We start from the raw sequence: 22,448 nt of genomic DNA, 5'->3' as shown, positions 1-22,448 counted from the left end.
CTTCAGAAACTCTTGCTGTGACGTTTTCTTCTTACATACCACAGAAGAGTAAAATAGACCATCCCTAAGGATCCTTCTAATCTTTTCTTTTCCCCCTTCAATCTGTAAACATAGATTAACAGATAAAGGAGAATCCCCAAAATTGTACATGCTCTTTTTTACCTCAGCCAATTCAAAATGATTTTATAACACAATTTCTAAATGAAGCCCCATGAACTTTAAGTTCTTCTATGTTCTTCTGTGAATCAAGGTTGTGATTTTTACAGAAATTCTACTTTTAAGGTAGGAAACATCACTACCCTGGTGACTGCACGAGAAGTGTACTTGAGAGATAACTTCAGGCATGTTTGTAGGTAGGCAGCTATGGACGGAGATTTCTCTAAATCTGCTGAATCTTTCTTATAAATTGGGCATCGACAAAACTTGAAGTTAATATAGAGAAAGGGCATAAAGTACAACTGGCTTGAATGTCCTGCTCTTATCTTCACCTGCAGCCCTGTTAGTGAGTCTTTAGAGAACGATGTCCCTCCAGCGAGGGTCCCTTGGCTCTGTCACAAGGACATGAATTATTTATCCTGATTTCAGGACCTCAGGGACTGCTGTAAAATCTAGTCTGACCGTCCCTGCAATGCTGACCATTAACTTCTGCTTTGGAAGTGCAGCACAAGTCCGCGTGATTCAACGCGACAGTCTTGAAAGACTCTTTTGATAGGTCATGCCACTCAGTTTTAAAACATTCACAAATACTACTTTGCTTTTAATCCGCATTTGTCTCATTAGAGAGTTCAGCCACAGGAATTTGTTAATCCTTTTTTTCCCCACTAAATAGTTATCCTCAGTAGGAAATCTTCTTATGGTTTAGATACTTGCTGTTTGTGATTGATTTGTCTTTTTTTTTTTTTCTTTATTTCTGGATAACTTTAGCTGTTTTCTCTTTCCTCCTGCCCTCTGAGGTGGGTTTTCCCTACCTTAAATCATTTTCATAATGTCATTCTCAATACTTGCTGAGTTTTCAAACAGCCAGGGTGTGCATTATGCTATCTATCTGGAAACTGTAGGTGAAATCCTGGGTGTTTTCAAGCTAATGACAATTTTGATTGCTATTTAAGTGTAATGATCTACCCTTGCAGAAAGGCTGCCAAGGTTGATTAAAGCTGTAAGAGATAACTCATCCCTATGTTAGTTTGCTATTTTGTTGGATAGATTTTCTGGGGTTTAGGCTCTTGCATTCAGGTTGTTAGAGCATATGTATCTCAGACTTCTTCTAGAGAAAAAAAGAAACAATTACTCTATACCGAAGGAGGAGTATTAGTAGATTCCTAGGCTATATTAGTAAAATGACAGCTCTTGATGTTGGATTTATCCAGAGCATTTTCTTTATGCATGCAGCAAAGAACTGAAGTTGATGCTGAAGTCATGCTGCTTACAAGTGAAATTCCAGTGAATCCGGTATCCTTAGTATCTGCTTTTCTCTTAGCCCAGCCTATATTCAATGTCTGAAACTCACATAAGACTAGGGGGAAATAGGCAACAGGCTTTCACTGGTAGGATTAATTTTTTAAGGGCAAATCTCTTTTCACCCACTCTTACCTTTCTAGAGATTAATGCTTTTACAGCCTCTGGGGAATAGATGGTTCCTGTGTTCCTTACTGATGATCTTCTTTCTCAGTTCAGTTTCAATACTTGAAGCAGCTTTTGTGAGTCTGCAGGATTATTTTTGACTTGGTTTCATGCTTTTTCTGGTTATGCAGCATTAATGGAGCTAATCTGCATGCCTGCACTTTCTGGGATACCCATCTCATATCATTGCCATCTTCTGATTTGATGTGACTGAACATTCAGCATCAGAAGACGCCGGAGGGGAGCCAGGAGAGATCAGGTTCTGAATGAGGAGTTGCAGAGCAGACAGGTGATGCTAAGACATGGAGGAGGGATGAAAATCCAGGCTTATCAGTTTCATGGCTGTGAAGGACTGATTAATCCTATGCCTCTCATCATCACTATCTTGAGTCTCTTTTGCTAGGCTCTTTTTATTTATAATTTAAGTCACTGTAGTCCTACTCAACCCCGTTTTAAAAGCATGCTTCTACAGTTCATTCTTTGCAGGAAAGTCCTCAGCTTGGGCATTCACTAGAGGCATCATCATCATCACCCTTAAGGGACCTTGCCTCCATCCTTAGTTGTGTTGGTCTTTTGCAGGCGTGCATGCACTCGCATGACAGATTCTGCATCTCCCTGCTCTTTGGAGCAATAAAATAGCATTGTTCAGAAAACACCACAGAAAGTCTGTTGGAGGCGGAGACCATATGGAAAAGCAAGTCTTCCAAGGGCTTCTTGCACGCTGCATTAGCGATGGTTGTGGACCTGCCAGGGTCCTGCAGATCTGTGGTGTCTTCCAAATGGGCAGCTGAGCTATGGTTGAGCACAGCAGTCAAATCCTCGTATGTGTTGGATCCTGTGCTGTTTAGATAAAAATAGAAGGTTAAAGGGACAGCTGGCACTAAGAGCAAAATCTAGTGTGGCCTCTTTTTTTTTAGTCAGCCTTGTTGTTTAGTGAGCCAGTTTAAGCTGGGTCAGTGTAAACAGATAGTGGCACATCTATGCTCTTTATCTGGAGACATTTGACCTCTCTTGATGAGAAGAAAAGAAAAGAAAAGAAAAGAAAAGAAAAGAAAAGAAAAGAAAAGAAAAGAAAAGAAAAGAAAAGAAAAGAAAAGAAAAGAAAAGAAAAGAAAAGAAAAGAAAAGAAAAGAGAAAAGAAGCTCATCTGCTCTACAAAGAGTTCAGAGAACTAAAATACCAGCATTTCTGTATTAGTGACACCACCAAGGTTGCCAAACTTGACTTTCCAAGAGCTCAGTACCCCTTGACCTGAGAGATTCCCATCTGCTCCTTTTCTTCTTTAAGGATAGCATGATTTCATCTATAGTGTCAGATTTAAGTGCTGTGGCTGCCAATCCTCATTTCCAAATAACATAGCCTCATTTTCCTTGTCTTGTCTAGGTGGGCAGGAGAAGACTTGTCGAGTTCTTTTTAAGGAACTGACAGATATCTACAACCGGCAATTTCATCTTCCTGGCATGTATCTTCTGCCTGCTCTGTTCCTCTTTCATTTGTGGCTGGATTTGTTCTCACTGTGGCCAGCATTGGCATGGACAAGTCCTTTATCATCGGTATTGAAAGGAGTAAATCTGAGGGAGGCAAAAATAGCAAAAGGAAAATGTTGGATTGTCAATAGAGAGAGCTGCGACAGTGCGAGAAGATTTGTGTCCTCCCACTTGGGCCAACCACTGTCATGTTTGATCACACACTAATGCCTCCTCTTCCAAGTGCTGCACAGTCTGAAAGTGTTTGAATTGATTTCTGGGGTTCTTCTGTGTAATTTGAGGATAATTTGACATGCGATGAGCAAAGAAACTAAGAGCCTCTTAGTGTTTTTCTTCACTTGGCAGAAAAAAAAAAAAAAAAAAAAAGACCATCCTGACTGACTGAAGTGTGGCTGACTGAACTACCAGGCTTTCTGTTCCATCATTTCCAGCTGGGAGGATTGCCTGTTCTCATGGAACTTTTTGTTAGCAGCTTTCTAAATACGTTCCTCTTCTTTTTTGGCGTTGCATTTCATTCTCTAGCTAATAAAGCCAGTCATCAAGATCATCGTCTGTTCTTCCTCTGTGTACCTACCACCTTTGTGTCAATCAGTAAATGATGATCTTACAAAAGCATTTGGAAAGTTCACAAATTCTGACATTTTTAACTGGCATCTGTCCCGGGGTGGATCCTTAAGTAACACCATTGCAAACTTCCCTGTAGCTCTGTATGTCTGTTTTCAACCCAATGTGACCTCTTCCCTCTAGGCACTGCCTTAGTTGCCTTCCAATTCTTGTATTAATTCCCAATGTATAGCAGCATTCATTTCCTTTTAGCATGCAATCAGACTATTTACTGGAGTCAAGAAAGATTAGATCTGCTGATTTCCTTCAAAAACCCAGGGACTTTATCAAGGAAAGCTATCATCTTAGATTGCCATGATTTACTGTTGGTAAACCACATGTATTTTATCCACATCTCCACTTGCTGCCACAATTTCAATTATTCTTTCTTTCAAGTCGTGTTCAAAAGTCTTGTGTACTTTTGTGCTCAGATTAACTTGCTGAGAGGAGTCTGGATCTATTTTTCCTCTTTCTTACACGTAAAAAAAATTGAATTTGTTGCCTTTCGGTCAGATAGTACCGATCCTGCTGGTCAATTTGAGCATGTTCTGAGTGGCTTTCCCCTCATGTACAGCAGCTTTCATACCCTTGTTCATGTTCACAGTCAGCTCTGCAAATTTACATTTGTTTGGGATATGTTTCATTATGTCTTTAATTTCAGCACTGAGCACAGCAATCTCACCTTCCTCCCACCCACACCAGAGGCATTCTGCTTTTATTCATAATGCTGAAAGACTTTTTCTGTGTAACTGGTCTTAATAGCAAGGACTAGGCTTCTAGCAATTTTTGTAGGTTTTCTGATGTTAGTGCTACTCTAAACATAGTTTTTTTCCTAGAGCCATCTGCCACTTTTTGTCCAGATGTTCTGATCTCTCTTAAAATCCATGTCGGGTATTATCTCTCTGATTGCTTCATCTATTAGCTTCCTAATATCTACTGTTCCTAAAGTGATTTGAAGGTCTCTCCTTTGTCTCAGGGAACAAGAGTTGACTCATTTCTCCCCCTTTATTCCACCTAAATTCTCTTTTTCTCTCAGCTTTTTGCTTGCTGAGTATTTGGAGGAGAACATTTATATATTGCATAGAAAGTGTGACAGCTCCTCTGACAGGGGTGGACATCAGTGTTCATTGGCACATGGGAAGCTCTTTTGGAGATATGCAAACTTTGGTCAAAAGAGTGTGAAGTATTAAAGGTTCCTTTTTTGTGATTTCTTCAGTCTCTCTTTGGAAGGTGTTTGGGGAGGCAGCCCTACAAAACTGGCCTGGCCTTATGCATCTTGTGGCTTCTTTACTACGCTCAGGGCTTGCTGGATGATTTGGGGCTTTTTGCCTTGGTGTCTTCACCTGTCAAAAGAGGCTAGAGGTACTTTCTTCAATTTGAGATCTATGGCTGGTGGCATCACCTTTGAGTTCTCTGGGTGATCCTACACTTCCAAGATTCGGTTCTGCCATCTGAGGACTCGCATGGTTCTCCACCTCACTTGCACCCTTCATTTTCCTTTTCAAAGAAGCAGCAGCTTCTCTCTGCATTTTTTTCCTTAACCGTGTGGTTAATAGGATAGGAATGACAAAACAAAGTGCCCAGCCCAATAAAGCAGAATTAGTTATCTGCCTGAGTCGCTAGTTCATCGCAATTTAGTTGCATGGTGGAAAACAGCGGCAAGCTGACTTTGCCTCAGGAACCAAAGGGAAGCAAAGTGATAGCTAGCAGCCAAAACAGGACAGCAAAGTCCACACAAGAAGCTAAAGGGTGAAATCCTTAAAGCCCTTAGTAGACTCCATCCTGGCCAAGCCTCGCCATGCTCAAACCATAGCACTAGCTATTGTGGGCTGCTTTGATTTGTTCCGCAGGTATTTTTGGCACCTGGCACTTCACTTTATTCATCATTTTCACTTGAAGCTTAGCCACGTATTCAGCAGAAATGATGATATTAAAGATGCTGCCCCAGTGGCAGCAGCCTTGTATTCTGGGATCTCGAGGTTTTGCTGAATGTGGTTACGTGGAAAGTGGTGGGGCTGTCAACTTCATTTCAGATGTATTAGGTGGGGCCCTCAGGCTCCTATAAAGATGAGTGCTCTCTTCAAATGGCAATGCCGTATGCATGCCTTGTTTAGACAGTACGTGTGAGAGTGTGTCAACTTGAATTTATAAGGTTTTCATGTGTGTCTAAAGCTTTTAGATTCATTTTACAACCATCTTAACCTGTAGCTTTAAATCCTTCTTTTCAGCAAGGAAGCATGGAAACACTTTGAGTTATTCACGTGTTTAACTAGAAATGACTTTCATACTAACCATTCACACAGATTTTTCAAAATTGTACAGGGTGAGTGCTGCTAGGTCTTGTTTACAGGCTCTTCCAGGAGTGTTAGTCCTTCCTAAAAATCCCCATCCTTAGTCAATCCATTAAGTCCTGATAAGAAAATGTGCCTCCTTATCAATTGCTCTGATATACTGCATTCTCTGTATAGACTATCTACCATGTACAGTGAGGATATCAAAGACAACTGCTGAATCTGAAACTCCCAAATGTAATTAGCAGCCTTCCTCTAGGAGGGGTCTGGAAAACCAGATCCCTGGAAAACGAGTGATCTCTAGCACGTTCTGTTCTTCTAAATCTCTCTATCTTTCTCTCTGACCATCAAGCACATCACTGGGTAAGGATCTCTTCAATTCCTCCCCGAATGATTTTCCCCATTCTTGTGAATCTTTGTTCTTCACTGCAGCAATGTTCCCTGCAGTTGTCCTAGTCCAGCACTCCCTCACATGTCTTGGGAAGTGGTGACCTACTCTTTTGCTTTTCTCTAATCCCCAGCCAATGACGGGAGAAATGGCTTTGTGTTGGTTTATTAAAGATGATAGCTCTAATGGCTCTGAGTCACTGGAGTGCTCCTGAATTCCTCATTATTAGGAGAAAACCTTTGTTTGGAAATGCAGCCTCAGCAGGGAGGTCGTAGTAGATTCTTCTCTCTGGAAGACACATTTTTTATTCTTCTGGCCATCCATAAGGGTTAGAGAGCCTTATAAAGGATGCCTTATATATCCATAGTTGATATCCTCATCCATAGCCTTGCTGGTTAAGTAATTTTGGACCAATTTAAAAGGAGAAGATTCATTTGTTCCCAGTTTCTGAATGTACTATAAGCAAATGTTATCTTTTGCTAACACCTTTATATTTTGGGGACTCTGTCTTAGAGCACAAACAAGACCTCTTAGGAGCACTTTTTTTCAGAATGGAAAGTGGCATATGAGGAGTAAAATCCCCTGGCATTTGTCCTAATGTTTGTTTAATAAAAGATGTTGAAAGTATTTATAGACAAGAAGATTAAAACTTTATCACTGAGTGTATTATGAAAAGGCAGCATGGTGACTGCTCAAGGAGGGTATATATCATAGTAGGGATTATTATATGCAATGCGTAACCAGATTCCTATGCAATCTACATTTTGTGTTTCTTTATCTTCTCCTGGCTGCTTCTGGGGAAATGATACTGAGGTTGGCAAATGCTTGCTCTGGCACGGTCTACTTTCTAATGATTGCTGGGTTCCAAGATGGGAAGGTGCATCTTCTGAAGTCACTGAGCTCAGGAAAATTGCAGTTATGGAGTACTTGGAATACTGAGTGTCGCTGTTCTTGACTGTTCAGCTGGAGATGCTAAGACTGCATATGTCCTGCAAAGCAAGAAGAGGGCACCCTGTAAATACCAAAGCCCCTCTTTCATCCACACTTCTGGCTGCCAATGAGCCTCAGAGTATGTAGGCTTTGCTCCACAGAAAAAGCCATATCTGGGACACTGGCTGCTGGACTGTTCTGTAACATTGCCACCCTGCTTGCTCACAGTCCTTCCTGGATGTGTAAAGAAAAGGCTGAGGGGGGAAAAAGGCGTTGATGGGAAATGTGCTCTCTCCAGAGCACTGTAGGGCTGCAGCTGAAGTTGCTTCTTAGTGAAGCTCTGAGAGTTCCCAGCATGAATGATGAACAAGGCTCATGGCAGTTGCTCCTGCTTATACTTACCTCATCATGGAGGGAACTCTGGATTTCTGCCCATTCTCAGAGCTTTTGATTCTCCTGAAAACTAAAAATAGACACTCATGTTATCAGCCAGAACCATGGTTCCTCAAACAAGATAACCACAATAATTCAGAGAACTAGAGAAATCTAGATTTCTTTATCTTATAGCTCCGTATTTATAAATAGCATCCAATATGCATCCAGCATGCCTATCTCACAAGAGGCTTGTGGGGTCCCATTTGTCAAGCCTCTTGTGTACAAGATCTGTGTATGCAGCTTCCAGGCAGCAGGAGAGATCTAGGGCCTGACTGAGAACCATGGGTTCTCAGCAAAGAAAGAAAGAAAGAAACCGTGGGTTCTGCACTGGAACTTTTATCAGTCACAACCTCCACACTGCACTGCATGCTGATGCGGCAAAGAGCTTCCCAGAGCATTGCTCAAACCAGCAGCCCCTGTTGTTATTTGAGAACTACTTCTGCTCTCCACCCTAGCCAACTTGCTGGTATCACCAGAGCAGATTTCAGATCAATCCAACCCTTCTTCCCTGTTGAGCAGGTGGTCTGGGTGGGTGGTTACGTCTGGGTTGGATTTGGGAAGAAAATGAGAGTCTGAAGCAACGAGGAGCAGGCAGGACTAGGTCAGGCTCCCCACCACTGAGAAGTGCAAGAAGCACTGGATGGATGGATAGATGTACTAGCTACGAAGCACTAGCTGGATGGATGGAGTCTTTGGCAAGAGTTAGGGTTTGGATCAGGATAGAGAAAACAGGAGGGGAGAGAAGCAACCAGCAGGTTTTCCTGAGACATCCACTCAGTGCTGCTTTCTGGTCCAATCTGAGGTGGCAATTGCATGAGAGACCCTCTCCTCTGTGCACAGCACTCAAGAGGTGATTACTCAGAAGATGACCTAGTGCTGGATGGGAAGCAGTTCAGGACAGGATTGATAGGACCACCACGTTCTCTCAAAACCAAATACTTTTTATTGGAAAAACAGCATTTCATAATAAATTTATCTTGAAACAACAAATCACGTAGAATTATTGGAGCATTCAGCAGTCTTTCACTCAACTTCTCAGTAGGGATCTTGCCAAATACACTCTCACATCTCTTCTTGGAGTATGCTGGGTAAGAACAGGCCTCTCAGGAGCATAGTTATTCAGTTTAGAGTAGAGCACAGATCTTGGTGGTTTATCTCATTTCACTTTAGATACTGGCCATGTAAACATCCATCCCTCATCCACTTGCTTAAGGATCCCTTTATGTAATGTCATAAGATAAATTTCATTTAACCTATTTTAAACATATAAAGTGAATCATGGCCTAAGTGTGCCTGTTTCTCTCCACAGACTAGAATCAATGTGAACTGCTCAGATGTAGATGTCCATATTATAGATGTGTATGTTTGACTTCCCCAGTTTAATTCTGGGAGCTGAGGTGTTTTGAATGTGAATTGTGTTCATCTTCCCGTTGTTTCTTTAATTGCCTGAATAGAAGCTTTGGGACTGAATTTCCTCCAGAAGGTTTGACCAGTTTAGGAACTGAGATGTCCTAAATTCCATAAGGAAAAGAGTAGAATTTTCCCTAACTGAGCTCTGCTCCTTAGACTCAAGGTTAAAGCAAATTAAAAGCAGTAAGTGACCGATATTTCAGGGCGACCTGTGAGCTACTTTGCTGCAAAGTTAGGTAGTGGAGTCCTCTTCTTTCCTTCCTTTGCTGTCTGTCTGTAATTTTGAGCATATATAACTATCCTTCCTTGCTTGTTTTTCCTTTTTGCTATATAACAGATATATCTTGACATTTTGTTCCTCTATGCCCTTAATTGCATATCTAAACACTTCCCAGTGTTACAGTTTCCCTGTATTTCTGCAATAGCTTGAATTGAAATTTTTCATCCAGGCTTCCTGGATGAAAACTCCTCATGATGATACGTTAAGGAGTTAAATGTCCTTACCCAGCCATCAGCACCCCCTCCTACTCATTAGTGGGAATTCAGTGAAGAGCTGCCTCTCTTTTAATATAGTGTGTACCATTGCTCCAGAGCCTGGGTATCGCTTCATGCTTCAGACCCTAGTTCAGCTCTGCTTTCCAGGAGAGAGGAATGCAACCTTGCCACCAAGGAGTTAAGCAACACAGCTGCTCCGCTTCCCTTTTCTTCTCGGTCTCCAAGCTCTTTGCAAAACATTCTGCACGTGTTTTCTTGATCTTCCAAGCCCTCCCTCAGAAAGGGGACAATCAGCCTAAATGAAGTCTCCATCCCTGCCTCCAAGCTGATGGATTGATTTGGGCAAGTTGCCTTTGTTTGACTGGACCTGCTTAGATGAGCAAGAGGAACATCTGCTTTCCTTGTCAAATGATAGATCTGTTATTGGCATGATTGCATTTGGCAGAAGCATGAAATGGAGTGGTTTGAACAGCAAACTGAGAGTCAAGATATTTGGGTATTTGCCTGGACTTCTTTTGTTTGGAAATATCTCCTAGAGACATATGCTGTTACCCTCACTCTCCAAAACCCTTACTGATGGAGTTTCCAGGACTATATTTGCAGTGCAATGTACTTAAAACATGAGTACAGGTCACAGTGGAATACAGCCTGCCTCTGCTTTAAAAAAAGAAATCTGCAAGTCATCATGAAAGTAAAGTTTCTTTATTGACCTTATGAAGGCCACACAGGGTGTTCGATGTTTTGAACTTGGCCTTATCTCTCAGTTTATGTCTATATTACTGGTGTCTAATGCTCACTTCCCCGTACTGTCATGACATATTTGCAACGTGCTTTTGGATCCTTAGGCAAAGGTCCTTTAGTGGAACAAACAATTATAATTATCCATGAATGATTCATGTCTTTCTTTTTTCCCTTTTTGATCAAGGCTACAAAAGGCTTTTGCAGCTCTCAGCTTTAACAGGGATATTTTTAGAAATTGTACTATGCACAGGTGAAGAGAGAAGTCCTTTGCTAGTATCTTCCACTGGTCCACTCTCTTTGCTCATTCTAATTCTATCTCTTGAACCATAGTAGTTTTTGGTTCATTCTGAGTGTTTGATAAATTGCTTTTTTCTTCAAGATGTTTAAAAGGAAGAAACAGAAAAGAAATTAAAAATCTAATTTTAAGAACTAGATGAAGTTGTCAAAGGAACCATGAGCGAAGAGTGTTGCCTAAGAGGTTCCTTCAGTCATGTAAATAATGTGTCCATATAAATAATGAGCACAAGTGAAGGACTGAAGTTCATCTGACACAGCCTGGGTAGCTTCTTTGGGTCACGCTTCTGAGTCTTGATTCTTATCCAGAATCTATCGATGTAATTTGACTTTTTTTTTAACCTGTCCTGACATCTTCTGGACGACCATATTAGTCCGAGACTGAAAGAAAAAAAAAACAGAATTGTCAGAGCTTAGTCAGAGCTAAGACCTTCCTATGAAAATGTTTTGTCTCCTTTGCTGTCCACGTTGAAAGTGGTTGAGATTTCACCTTCACCTTCAGCAATGCCTACAAAGCTGTGTTGTAGACGTTGTTGGGAGGCCACAGATGCTCTTGTTTTACATTGTTACTGCCCACTGCCACAGGAAGGTATCTTTATTCAGATAACTAGCAGAAAAGTACCCATCTAGGCTCTGGGAGCTGAACAGAAATAGGTGAAGGATGCAACTTCATCTTCCATAGGCTTTTCTATTTGTCTCTAAATCCAGTTATCACTGTGGCAACTCTGATAACCAAGGCCAAGGAGTGAAGGAGTTGGTCCATGGTTACCCCCAGTTCTGCTCAAGGCAGACAGATAAGACCTGAAAATTTCTGTGGCTTCTGCAGACTCTGACAATCCTTTGAACTGTGTTTAACTAAAAAGTGTGCACAATGTCTTTCTTCACAGTAGCAGACTGTGTAATAAACCTCTAACAATCGTTGGGATCCCATGGGAAGGAAAACTCTCATTAGCAAAGACTTTGGACATAATTCCACATGAGAGTAGAATTCACTATTGCTGAATTGCTGCAGAATTCAGAGTTACAGAAGTCACATCCAGAAAAATTTTTCCTTCGTCTTTATGCTCAGGACTTAATAGTGCATACAGGGAAAAGGTTGCCCTGACAGACCCAATTCTTGCATGATACCTCATGCATTCCAGAATAGCTTGGTGAGGAAGATCTAATTGAGTTTCAGCTAGCTATACATCCTGGATAGGCCCAGGAAACTGGATTACTGTTTATGAGCAGATGTTAATGTGAACTAACCAAAACTGGTCACACTATCCCCTTATCTACACTTTCTGGGTGGGAAACATGAACTGGTGTAGTCTTTAGCCACATACCTGTGCTCCTCTGTCCACTGTGAAGGATGCCAAGGATGCAAAGCCCAAAAAATCCACAAAATGTAACTCAGGCTTTTCTGGAAGGAATATATCAAGGAAGGAGAGTGATTTAAAGTGTTATCCTGGTGAAAACACATCTTGGCAAGCAAAATTTCCATCTCTACTGGAGTATGTTCAGTCATGAGCGTATTGTCAATTGGGAGATGAGTGTGTTGCCCTATCATCATCCCACCAACTGGACTGTTGACCTACCAACAAAAAAGGAACACTCTCTTGTTTCCTAATCATAGTCAAAACTGTGTTTTCCTTCTGACTTTTCTAGCCTGTAGTAAAAGCAGCTACAACATGCAGGATGTCAGGGTTATCACTGGGGAGAAAGGAAGGGGGGTTTGCTGCGTCTGTCTGGGTTATTTATTTACCTATTTAGTGAATGTGCAAAATAAATTGTCCCCATAAATTGGGTCTCAAATGTGAGTCCGTCTGTTGACCTTGATTCAGTTAAAGATCTTTAAGCATTAAATTCCCATCAGTAATCTTCTTCAGCTAAAATGTCTATTTTGTTTCGGTTTGTTTTTCTGAGTCTGATCTGATCCAACAACAGCCACCGAAGGAGGATGAGCACCTCCAGGGCTGATACTGGCTAGTGCTGTTGACTAGAAGGGAGAGCAGAAATTAGTTCAGACTAAAAGTGAATTGTTTTTCTCTGGGTAAAGTGAGGGGAGATTCATCCCATCATAAATATAGATATGAAGCACTGTTTTAGAGAGCTGAGGCAGCTGGATGGGACTGGCAGGTACAACATAGGATCTACATGGAACCATGCCCTCCTGGAGTGATGGCTGTTGACCACGAGGGATACCCTAGGACGTCTTGGTTGAGACTGACTTCTCCTCTATTCAGGAGAATAAATCCCACCTCAGAGTCCAGCTCTTCTTGAAAGCAGTGGGGATTTGTCACCTGAATACTTCTTCAGTCTTTAGAGCCTTCCACCTTGTTTAAAATCTCACTACATGTTGGCACCAGAAAAGCCAGATTGCCTATGTCTTGAGGTTTTAGCTATTGGACACTGTTTTTCGAGTGATGTTTGCCCAATATAGATGCTTTACCTCTGGGACTGGATTGAGAAAGACAACGTTTTTATTTTCTGAATTCTAATGATGCATCGGGCTCTGTTTTTTGAAAGGCAATAAAACATTTGCTCAGAAGTAAATATCAAGCTATGGAGGTAAATATGCAATCAGCTAATCTAGGCTTGAGATTTTAAGGCTTCACTTACAGTTGTGAAGTACTTGTTAATGGGCTCAGGAGAAAATTTTCTGCTTAAAAAAATGTAAAATTTTGTTGTGAAAGTATGCAGTGCTTTTCAAATCTTGATCAAAGTCAGAGCTGTATGAATTTATAAAGTGAAAAACCAAGGTATTTATAGATGTGAGAAGAATTTATGTTATTTTGGATGAGCCAGAATATTTTTTTTAGAACTTTCACTTTGGAAGAAAGGAAACTTTTGAGTATCAAGACATCTCCAAATTATTCACCTCCTTATGGGGTAGCAAAACATATTGTTTACACACTGCTAATTAAAGCCCATTCCCAACCTAAAGAAAATTGCAATTTGAGCAAAGCATGTGGTTGAAGAGGGAAGAGGCCAGGCTGGATTAATAGGAGATTGTGAGAATAAAAGTTAATATGCTAAATTACTTTATAATTATAATCCAAAATACAATTTATATTAAATAATTGCTGCTTCAAAGGATTTTTGGGCCTCTGTCTTAAAAACTTTTTTGGCAAATATATGGGTAGAAAAATAAGTTACAAAATTTCAAATGAGACATATAAAAAGTCTTCTCTCTCTCTCTCTCTCTTTCTTTCTTTCATTCATTCATTCATCCATTAATTCATTCTTCATTTCAGATAAAAATACATGTTTTTGTTACCAAATTCAGCAATAACCAACACTGAATCAGTGGGTTTGAACATGGAAAGTCTGTTCCTGTGCCCCTGAGAGCTGTCCCAGAAGCTCACTCAACTCGTATTCTTGCTTCCTTATGGTCAACAGTGTCTGCATAACCTCAAGCTGGGACTGCTGCTCTTTTCACGTCATTTCTCTTTCACCCTCTCTTTGTGGCTGAGTTTCTAAATAGGTTTCTCCAATTAAATGCAAAATTCTTGAAAGATGAGGTGCCTCTTTGGTTTCATACAGTGCCCTGCAGAATGGTACCTGTATTTCTATTTCCTATTGCCATAGCAGGGAAATCAGGTATTCCCTCCAAGTTGAGAGTGTGCTGGTAATGTTAACAAAGTTATATTATGCATATTTTTTCCTGGCTCCTTTTTTGGAGTGCAGGTTGCTATGATTCATATTTTGTGAATCAGGTAGTTCATAAAGTATGTGATGTAAGAGTCGCCAATTAACTACCAGGGCACTATAGACACTATTATATTAGAAACATAATATAATTAGATATTACTGAGGAGAAACTGGTTGGGGAGAAAAGTTTTGTCATTGGGAATTGCCTGATTTTTAGCTGCCTGATCTCTTAATCTGCATCTGAGATTTCATTCTGATTCGGTTTTTGTTTTGCACTGAGTTAGCAAGAGCCAGAAGGCAGACCACATGGAGGGGATAAACTGTGTAAGCAGAGACCCCACTTCTCTTGGCATGAAGTTTAAAGCTGCCATCTAGACAGTGGTGGTGGTAGGTTAGTCAAGGAGGACTCCTAGAGAGTAACGAAGCAGGACTGCTCCTATTTGTCAGAAAAAAAAAAAAAAAGGTTTTTTTGAGGAAGGCAGGAGGGGAAATGCTGCCTTTTCATCTGTCACTAGATTGTTCTGCTTTCCCTAAAGCCAGCGTAAAATAAGGCTGCATGTACATCCCTGTTGTGCTGTGACCCAAGAGGCCATGGCTGGTCATGGAAAACATCCTTGAGATGAGTTGGTCTCACTGTCCTCTTCTCTTTTTGTAGGCATCCAGCACACATCCAGAATGCAGCATCATGTGGGAGATTGAAGAAGAACGTAACCAATGCTTGGCAGAACTGCCTGGGGATAACCACACTTCAGGTATGGGCAGCTCTTTTCTCTCCCTGATCTGTGAGCCAACATCACCCAGCCCCACACCTACCTCGTCTGTGCCATTCCTCACCCCTGCTCCAGGAGCAGAGCAGCAGATGCTGTGGCTGGATTCACTCCACCCAACGTGGAGCTCTTGCGTTTTGAGGTGCCCGCAGGGAGAAACTGGCACTTCCAAAGTGAAATTCAATCAAAATTTGAATAGCTCCCTGGAATCACCCACCATCTTCAGGCTGGGAAAGCCTAGCTTAGGTGTCTCAATGTACTCAAGTCAAGAGGGATGTCTGGAAGCTGCTGGAAGTGCCTTTAACCAATTCTTCCCTGGGCTCCAAAAAACTGAAATTCTCATGGGCTCTGCTTTGCTTCAGGGGAAATTATGGCCACTTAGCTCTTTTATTGACCTGCTCTTCTATTCAAGATTGCTTATATCCTGGAGGCAGAGCAGAGGCAGGATGTACTTCCAGGCTGCCAGATATCATGAGGTTGGGTCAGGTGGCTTCAAAGCTCCTTGTTGTTCATGTGACAGAGCACACACTATAGCATCTCTCTTGGAGAACTTTACAGGACCCTAAGCCACTCTTTTCTTCAATGATCACAAGAGGAGGGTTGGGAGGGTCACAAGAGAGAGGGTCCTGGTTTTGTGATTAAAAAAATAGGTTTAGGACCAATGATCAGGCTCTGAAACCAAAGGATCACATTGCCAGGGAAAGGGATGGGAAGATGCATATCCTCCTGCATGAAATTTGCATTCCATCTCTTTAAAGAGTGAAATAGATGTCTCATTTTCTTTCGCTCAATATTGCTCTTTATTAGGATACACAGCAGGTTTGCTCTGCATGCTCTGTATTAATGGTAGAATAACATTTTTGTGCCAAGCTTATCCCTTGAGGAGCTTTGCTGAATGCAAGGATGGCTTTTGGTCACTGCTTTTATCTATTAAGTTATGGTTTCCTTTGATTTTGAAAATATTTCAAAAGTCCTTTTACAGTTAAATAGAGCAGCTTGAAGAAATGTTCTTTTGGAATATAGTCAGGAAGGGAAAACTTGATATAGTTAAAAAAAATCGTTTGCAAGCAAAATAAGTGTGTTTTTTTTATTTTTCAGGAGCATTTAAAGAAATTAAGTTAAATACAGTTACATTCAAACTAGAAGAATAAATACTTAGTGTTAAATATCCTTGCCTACTTTTTCAAAATGTTTTTCCTCATGTTTTCACCCGCTGGAGAACCTTAGTAGCTTAGGTCCTAAATTCATCAAGATATACTTCAAATTATTTTTTTTTCTCCACTAAATAAATGGTTGAAAATATTTCGCTTAGTTCTAGTGTAAAAACATACCCAATCGTATTTCAGGCCTTTCATACCCAAGTAGTAGGACGTATCTGAAAATCTTTTAGGGTTGGTTTTCTTACTGGAGTGTTGAAATTCTGGACTGAAAGGATTTTGCATTTCCATAACTTACTATCCATAGTCATTAAACTGGAGTGATTCTGAAGTCACGGGGTGAACATTGTGAAATGTTTTTAGTCATCCAGAGAATGTCTGTTACTCTTGAGTCAATGTAAGATGTCATTTGTGTATTTATGCACATCCTGTGTCAAAATGGTCAGGGATGGCATCAATGTGGAACAAGTGGGTGTGCAGAGACATGTTTCTGCACTGCGTGTGTCTAACCACATCTTGTAGCTCCAATGTTGCAGAGAGCAGTTGGCAACCATTTGACTCTATGCATCAATTGGCATTTAATAGTTGGTCTTCTGAGGTGGGCACTCACAACCTCCTTTGCAGCCAGCAGAAACAGACATCTTGAAAAACCGTGAATCTGGCTTTTCCAATGAGTGGCTGTGAGGCATCCGTTGATGCATCTTCTGAAGATGCCTGTTTTGAAAGTCACAGGGGTAGCTAACTTTTAAGTGCCCACATGGCTTATGTTTCCCCCTTGGAGTGTCCATGGCACAACTATGTGAGCACGAGTGGGAAGAAATGCTGTGTTTCTTTATTGAGGTTCCCTACCTTGATGAATGTGACTGAGGACAGCTGCAAAATAAAACTTTGAGTATAGCAGAGTTTTTGCTGCAGAGAGATATTGTATCCCCCAAATTATGGGAGCAATTATCATTTAGTCTAAGAAGTGTCGCTGGAAGGAGAAAAATCCTACCATAAAATCTCCTTGCTAAATCTTCGAGGAGGAGCGTAACTTTAACACAGTTCAGTCCCATAGGGAAAATAGAATGAAAAGCAATTCAGATTTCCAGCCATCCACAATGTAATGCCTTGATTTATGAGCAGGTATGTGTATTGCCTTCTGCACATGCAACATCCTGTTAGCAAAAGGAAAGTCACCTGAGGTTTAACAACCAATTTATTATCCTCTCTAATTAAATGAGTTGAATTAAGGAAAAAGGCAATTTCAGTATGATCTGGAAAGCTTTGCTTAGGAGCCATTATCAATTGATCGGAGGAGATTAATCACAGATGTAATCCGATGTGTCAAATAGATTAGTCATTTATTAACCACACCTGATGGCTGAAGCGAGATTGATTGCTAGCTCAAGATAAGCACTATGAACAATATCTATTTATGAACACTAATGTCTGTCTTAACACTACTTGTCTTTGAAAAACCATTCAGTATATTGGGTGTATTTGCATTAAATTCATGCCTTCTTTTTAAATTAGATCTTTGCATTTTCGGAGCTAATAGCAGGTTCCAATTGCTGTTACTATCATGAGCAGTCCTGGATCACAGATACTACTTATGAGAAGACCAGACCTGTTTTCTGTAAAGAGTGTGATTTAGTGTCCATGAAGTGGTCGAGTGTGTGTAGAGGAGAGACACAGAGGTTACAAACGGAGTGTGGTGACTATGTCTGAGGAGAAGAATTAGCTTTTCAGCACAAGAGAGCCTGTGCAATATGGCACTAGGGAGAACAGCAAGGCCAGTTTTAGGCAACAAGCCAGGATACAAATCTGAAGTTTGGACTTTAAAGGAAGTTTCTGGCTATCAGAAAATGTTGAACAGCCTTGCTGGAGATCTGGGGCAAAGAGTTTTATTGATTTCGTGATAGAGCTTGTCTGCTTTATGTGAGGGTCTGCAAGATGTGCTTATATGTTGCACGCAAGATTGCATGTGCAATCTGCAAATTGCAATCTGCAATGTGCATGTGTCCTCCAAACTGCAGAACTGGCCCAGTCAGGAGCTCCCATTGGTTTGAGCAGAGTTATTGCATTGCTAAAAGCCAATTGTGCCATTACCTGTTCCTTTGCTGGGTTTCCACATGATAGGAAATCAGTTTTGATCTTACTTAGCCTTATCACATAGCCAAGGAGAAAAGTGCTGCTGAGTTCCTTCAAACACAGCTGTATCTTAGTGTCGGACTAGTGAAATCTGTAGCTTTTTCACATGTGAGGTGTCTTTTTTCTTATGGCCAGCTTGGCTAGGATGCAATGACCCAACTCATTTCTGGTTGCAGTGACCTGATGCAAACATGAATCATGCATTGTGACTGACTTAAAACATGCTTAGGATAGAAAATTAATCCCACTCCGTGCTAGCCTAGTGGTTGTTACTGAAAACTTTACCCCACTTGATAACCATACACTCCTACAACTAAAGCAGTGCTACTGCTGATATTGAGTTGGCTCCTGAGTTTCTCGGCATTAGTTTTCCTCCTTTCAAATAGAAATAGCTGCTATTTAATAGGGGTAAGGTAAGGACAAACAGATTGAAAGTTGTGTGGCTGTTTTGTGATCTGGAGTTATAAAAGCACCTTGTGCAGACAGAATGATGGAAAACTCAGTACTTTGCCAGTACTTTGGCAGCACTGACAGTCAATTCTCAGGAAGCAACAGTGCACCTGGAAGGCAATAACACCCCTGAAGAGAAAATTCAGGGCATCCAAGTTAGATTACCTCTTCTCTTTCCCCAGCTTTCTTCTCCAAAATGAATCTCTGTGTAGGATTTTACATCAGTGTCTAGTGGCTGCGGGTGCAGCTTTTGTTGGTGATATGGCTGCAAGTCTTTTTCTCTCAACAAGCTGCTTGGGGAGTTCCTCCAGGAAGCTCACATTATATCTAATACACACAGAAAAAGCCATTGCCCTAGTTCCCAGCGCCAAGCACTGCAGTACCTTAATGGGCACAAAGTAGTAGGAGCTCCAGTCCTGAAATCCCTCCAACATTCATCATAGCAGAGACATTTAGCCCAGCATGAGCTCAGTGTGTTTATACCGACAGTGGCTCCACAGTGTTGCTTCCTGCAAGGTACATGTATTTTATGCAACTAGTAAAAGGTGAACTCTGTAGTTTGAAAGTTTCCCAATTACTCCCAAAATTTCATCAGCCAAAGCATGCAGGAATATTTTCCTTTATGCCTTGTGAGCCGAGTTTGATCCTGGAGGAAAAAACAAATGGCATGTCTTCCTGTTTTTCCCTTTGCTTTCTGTCTGTACCAAGAGGAATGCATGCAGGAATGCTTCACTGGTGGCATCCCCAGCATTGACATCTAAAATAAGTTTAATATAGCAAAGCGGGGTTCTCCTAGTTGCCTAGTGGTTTTAGGAGCATATAATGGGTTGACTTACTCGATCCTGCGGTTGCTTTGAGAATACTTGTGTGCAGATTTCAGAAATGCAAACTCAGACGGGCTGAAAACCAGCCTTTTACTCATGATACTTTTTCTTTCTTCATGCAGTGCAGGACATCTGTATGCAATACATCACTTAGCAATAATGCAGCAGTAGGGAAGCTCTTACGGATTAGCAAAGGACGGATGAGGGGAGTTTTGCTTTCCAGGCCTGCAGACGGTGGGGAATCTCTCCCCATATGGGCCGAGGGCCCAGGGACATGCGGCGAGGCGAATCTCACCGCCTTAACTGCTTCACTTCGTGCTGACTTGCGCTCGCCTTCCTTATGTAATAATCCCAGAGTACAAACCGAGGGATTTTGTTTTGGTTTGTTTTGGGAAAGAAATCTTCCCCTTTCCAGGGCTGCAGTTTACAAGCAGCTTGGCTTAATTTGAAGTACCCAATCAATGACAACAAAAAAAAGTAAACCTCTCTTTTTTGTTATTTCTTTAACGGTGAGACAGCCAAAGCAGTCAAGTCTAGGTCAGATGAACGTGCTCTTTTTCCATTTATCTCGTTATTGCTAGTTGATTTCCTCCAAAATCAGATATTCTTTTGGAAGCATGAGAGTCATTTAAGGGTGGCATTGTACAAGGTACTGTGTGACGCATGTTTGGATGGGGGAACAGCTCTGCAGGCTGTGCTAGTGTGCAGGAAAGTGTGATGCTCTAAGGTAAACGGCCTTCCTGCAGAGCGGTGAGAGCATCTGACAGCAGCCTGGTGTGGGAACACTGATCAGAACTTGGGGATATCTTTAATGGCATGGAAGTTTGAGTATGGGTGAAAATATTCAAGAAGAGCAACAGAAGATTCCTGACAACAGAGCCTACTGATATAAGCATATGGGATATGGAATGAGGATGGGATACAGTTTTATTCATTAAGATTGTTCCTTGGCTTAGAAGCACGGAATGGTTGATGTCAGCAGGGACCTCTGGAGATGGTCTAGTCCACCCTCTCTACTCAAAGCAGGGTCAACCAGACCAGGTTGCTCAAGGCCATGTCCAGTCAGGTTTTGAATATCTCCAAGGGTGGAGACCCACAACCAGTCTAGACAGCTATTCCTTTCTTTAGCTACTCTCACAGGAAATAAGTATTTTTTTTATGTTCCGATGGAATTTCTTGTATTTCAGTTTGTACCCATTGCCTCCCATTCTGTCCCTGGACACTGCTGAGAAGTGTCTGGTTCCATCCTTCCATCAGATATTTGTATATCCTGATTAGATCCCTCCAGAGCTTGCTCTTCTGCAGGCTCAACAGTCCCAGCTCTCACAGGTCCCCTTGTATAAGAGATGTTCCAATCCTTTAAGCGTTTTAGTGTCCCTTCACTGGACTTGCTCCAGCAGGTCCATGCCTTTATTGTACTGGGAAGCTCAGCAGCAGACACAGCACCCCAAGTGTGGACCCAGAAATGCAGAGTATGATCCCTCCAAGATACCACTGGCCTTTGCCATGAGGATACATTGGTGGCTCGTGGTCAGCTTAATGTCTGCCAGGTCCCCCAAGTCTCTGCAAAGCTGCTTTCTGCTTGATTTGGATCCTAAATTCTTGTAGAAGTTGAAATGAAGTCAGCCCAGAACTAAACAGTTGGAGACTGTCAGCATCTCACAGGGTCAGATTGCCATTTTATACGAAGCCTACAGTTCAGTAATATGGGGCAAACTGAGGTGATTTTATAAGCTCCAGTGGGGGAAACGGTAGCAACCATCTAGCAGCTGCTACAGTTGAGTTGCTTCTACTACTGATTTTTTTAATGTACACTTTATATTTGCGATCTAGACCAGTCTGTTTTGGGAGCAAGAGATGAAACCAAATCAAAAAGTCAGAAAAGTGGAAAATAAGAAAGAAAATAATGTCAAACCCAGCCCTACCCCCAGCACATATGTAACTCAGACATGCTTCACATTTGTTTGTGATGATGATGCAAGCTCATCAGCAGCACTGTTACACACAAACAAAACCAAATGGGGAACAGCCCACGGTGTTTATTCTCCATAAACTGCCCTTACAGTTCCAGGGACCTACAGCTGACACTGCATTGACAACCCAAATTTAAAGCTTGGATTTCCTTGTCCATCTCTTTTCAAGAAGTCAAGGCGTGTTTCATGAAAGAAGAAGCAGTGAACACATGGACACTAAAAGTTAGACTGCAAAAATGTTAATGAAGTTTAATGAGGAGTCTCTTTATTCATCACCATCTGTTTATAGAGCAGTAGCATAAAAAATAATTAATAGATCCTTGCTCGTAAAAAAATCAAGTGAATTCTTACCTTCCCAGTTGCATAAGACCTCCCAGAATATATGATGTACAGCTTTGAGTTTGTATGAGACCCGTATGATCAACAGCTCTTCAGGTCCTCCACACTAGACCAGCCACTATATGACTGACTGTAGCACAAGGGCTTCACTTGTGTAGTGAATACAGCAGTGCATACAGAAGCTCTAGAGCAGCTTGTGAGCAGAAAGGGATGGCTTCAGCCCATGCATTAAATCATCTAAATTCAGCTGTCTGTTTGAAATATGTGCCTGGACTCTCATTTATAAGAGGGTTTGATTCAGATGTCAAATACAGGTGTGCAGTGCCATTCCACATGCTCTTGGGAGCATCCATTCATCATTTCAGAATGTCTCATAAGTCTCATGGCATATCCACCAGCCTCTCTAAAAAGGTTTCATGCATCCCAAAATATCACAAATTACATTCAATGTCTACTTCTGAGTCTCCGGATCAAGCCC

At 41.4% G+C, this 22,448-nt stretch overlaps 1 protein-coding gene across 1 annotated transcript in view; it reads left to right on the top strand.

Moving 5' to 3' along the window:
- VIPR1 (vasoactive intestinal peptide receptor 1) overlaps positions 1-22,448 on the top strand; it is a 100,539-nt gene that overhangs the window by 20,073 nt on the left and 58,018 nt on the right. Inside the window, exon 2 of the mRNA XM_088534804.1 lies at positions 14,983-15,079. Within this exon, the coding sequence (XP_088390930.1) occupies positions 14,983-15,079 (97 nt within the window). The remainder of the gene's footprint in view (positions 1-14,982; positions 15,080-22,448) is intronic.

This window comes from Tinamus guttatus, unplaced genomic scaffold, assembly GCF_059628265.1.
Source record: "Tinamus guttatus ecotype Peru unplaced genomic scaffold, ASM5962826v1 Tinamus_guttatus_pri_ptg000599l, whole genome shotgun sequence".
Lineage (NCBI taxonomy): Eukaryota > Metazoa > Chordata > Aves > Tinamiformes > Tinamidae > Tinamus > Tinamus guttatus.
Note: the sequence above shows the minus strand (reverse complement) of the source record. Positions and strands in the feature narration are given on the sequence as shown.